The sequence below is a fragment of the Vigna unguiculata genome, chromosome 1 (genome assembly GCF_004118075.2).
Source record: "Vigna unguiculata cultivar IT97K-499-35 chromosome 1, ASM411807v1, whole genome shotgun sequence".
Taxonomy (NCBI): Eukaryota; Viridiplantae; Streptophyta; class Magnoliopsida; order Fabales; family Fabaceae; genus Vigna; species Vigna unguiculata.
Window position 1 is genome coordinate 23,427,643 of NC_040279.1, and position 2,935 is coordinate 23,430,577.

At 34.5% G+C, this 2,935-nt stretch overlaps 1 protein-coding gene across 1 annotated transcript; it reads left to right on the top strand.

Annotated features, from left to right (window-relative positions):
• Positions 1 to 545: 545 nt before the first annotated feature.
• On the top strand, positions 546 to 2,300 carry LOC114189845. The gene has a single exon (XM_028078565.1). The coding sequence runs from the start codon at positions 546 to 548 to the stop codon at positions 2,298 to 2,300; it is 1,755 nt and encodes a 584-aa protein (XP_027934366.1).
• Positions 2,301 to 2,935: the final 635 nt, after the last annotated feature.

Genomic DNA, 2,935 nt, shown 5'->3' on the forward strand with positions numbered 1-2,935 from the left:
AAAGGTGTATTCAATCCAATTTGTAGTCTTTGCTTTGTTTGTGTTTTGATACAGTTTTGAAACAATTTGTTTCTGGTTTTTTTCTGCCCTCTGCAAGTGCGTGTTTGCCTTGCTGTTGTGGTGTTGTGCAAGTGTGTGGATGCCTTGCATTTGTGTTCCTTTATCTTAGAATTTAGATTTATCAATTGTATTTGTAAATCTTGAAATTCTTGTGATATAGTGAATATATCTAGCTGTGGTTTGCTAAATGAACTGGATGTAGATTCGTAAGAATCGAACCAGTATAATTTTTTTGTGTGCTTTATCTCTTTCCCTCTATATTTTGTCATAGTACAAATGCTCCGTACATCAAGCATCACACTATACCATTTCAAATGATTCAAAAGCAAAGGTTATTATCAAAACAATTTCAAAGTGCTAAAACTGAACAAAATCTGTTAAAACCAATTCACCCCCCCTCTTGGTTGTGAAATATTGGTGCATAAATTCTAACAAGTGGCACCAGAGCTGGTTAGTCGAATACATAGTCGACTAGATCCTGACAGATGGCCAATATTTCACAGACTTTTTCTGAAGGGGCTTCAATAAACAGACCACCCTTATTTTCTGGAGATAACTATCCTTTCTGGAAAATCAGAATGAAAATCTTTTTAGAATCAGTTGATAAAGGTGTGTGGGATGCTATTGTTAATGGTCCATTCATACCTACAAAAATTGAGGAAGGAAAAGCTATACCTAAAGATTTTCTATCTTGGACTCCTGATGAAAATAAACGTGCTCATTATGATGTGAGAGCTAAGAATATAATCTCATCTGCACTAACATTGGATGAATTCTACAGGGTATCAATTTGTCAATCCGCAAAAGAAATGTGGGACGTGTTAGAGGTAACTCATGAAGGCACGGATGAAGTCAAGAGAGCTAGAAAGAACACATTAGTTCAAGAATATGAAATGTTTAGGATGAAGGCTGAGGAAACAATCTATGATGTGCAAAAAAGGTTCACTCATATTGTGAATCATCTCATAGCATTGGGAAAGGTCTTTGAAAAGGAAGAATTGAATATCAAGATTCTGAAAAGTCTGAATAGAGCATGGCAGCCTAAGGTTACTGCAATCTCTGAATCAAGAGATCTCACCACAATGAGTATGGCAACTCTCTTTGGAAAATTAAGAGAGCATGAATTGGAACTTGGACGTTTAAAAGAGGAAGAGGAAGGAGAGAAAAGGCAAAGCATTGCATTAAAAGCTGCTGCAAAAACTGACGGAAGAAGCAAAACCAAGGATAAAGAAACTGCTGCAGAAAAAGAGGATGAAGCTTCTGATTCTGAGGCACCAAATCTGATGGTAAAACGTTTTTCAAAGTTTTTAAAGTACAAAAATAAATCAAATGGAAAATCTGCTGCAGGAAATAGAAGATTCTCTTCCAAGAAGCAAGAGTCATCTTCCAGCGCTCCAACATGTTATGAGTGTGGTAAATCTGGTCATATCAAACCTGAGTGTCCAATTCTCAAGATCAAAAAGAAGTTGGAAGAAAAAAATGAGGCCACAAGCAAGTCCAAGAGAGTGAAGAAAGCGTATATTGCTTGGGAGGATAATGACTCCAGCACCTCTAGTGATTCAAGTGAAAGCAATGAAGAAGAAACAAATCTATGTTTGATGGCTGATACAAAATCCTCTGACAGTAGTGTAAGTGATCTTGATCTTGAATCTATTGATGAAAGTTATGAAACTAGGTTCTATCAACTACTTGATGTATATAATGAGTTGCATGAAGAGGCTAGAAAGTTGCAATACTCTAATAACAGACATAAAGGTGAAAATAGGTGGCTTGAAAATAGATTAAAACAGCTTGAAACAGAAAATGAAGAATTGAAAACTGAGCTTGAAAATATTGAAAAACATAAAAGTGGTGATTGCAAAAAGAGTGTGCTTAATTGTGAAAATTGTTCCAAACAATTAGAGAGAATCAAATATCTAATGAGTACATTAACTAGATTCACTCTAGGAAGAAATTATCTAGATGCTATGCTAGGTTCCCAAAGAAGTGTACTGAATAGAGAAGGCATAGGATATGCAGAACACGAAAATCAACTAGGTAGTCAACTAGAATCAAGGAAATTCATTAACATGAGTAAACCATCTTCTATTGTATGCTTTTACTGTTGCAAATTTGGTCATACATCGAATAAATGTTACTTTAAAAAGCATGGTGTTCCTGAAGGTAAATATAAATGGATAGCCAAGAATTCAAATGTTTTGTCTAACATGAAAGGACCCAACTTCAAAGTGGGTACCTAGATGTATTTTACTTGTTTTTGCAGGGGTTATGAAAAACCTAATGATCAATGTGGTACTATTTTTGGGGCTGCATAAGTAAAAATAAGTTTGAATCATTCCCTGCTTAATAATGATACGAGTAAAACAACTTTTAACACTTTTTGATGATGTTTCTTAGGACAAAAATTAATCTTTTACTACCAAAAGTGTTTCTACAAATACAAATTGTGTTGTTACATCTATGTTGCTATTCTTTAACATTTTAATGAATTAGGCATACTTGATTTCGCATTTACAGCATAAAAATCTGCATCAGATTTTACCATTCTGCATTAAAATAGTCGACTTACAAATCAACTATCATCCAAATACTGCACCAGAATTGTCATCACTGCACCAGATTTTCTGTTTTTGCATTACGTAGTCAACTTCGTAGTTAACTATTGTTTCATACTGCATCAGACTTTGTAATTTCTGCATCAAGTTTTATCCTTCTGCATAAAATAGTCAACTTGCTAGTTAACTAGTCATGCATTTTTCATATTCCCTGTGTTATATTTCGAAGCAAGTCGACTACATTAGTAACCTAGTTAACTACGTCTGGCACAAAAATGGTTTGGTGAAATTTTCTTCTCCTTTAAACTTCTTTCCAATAT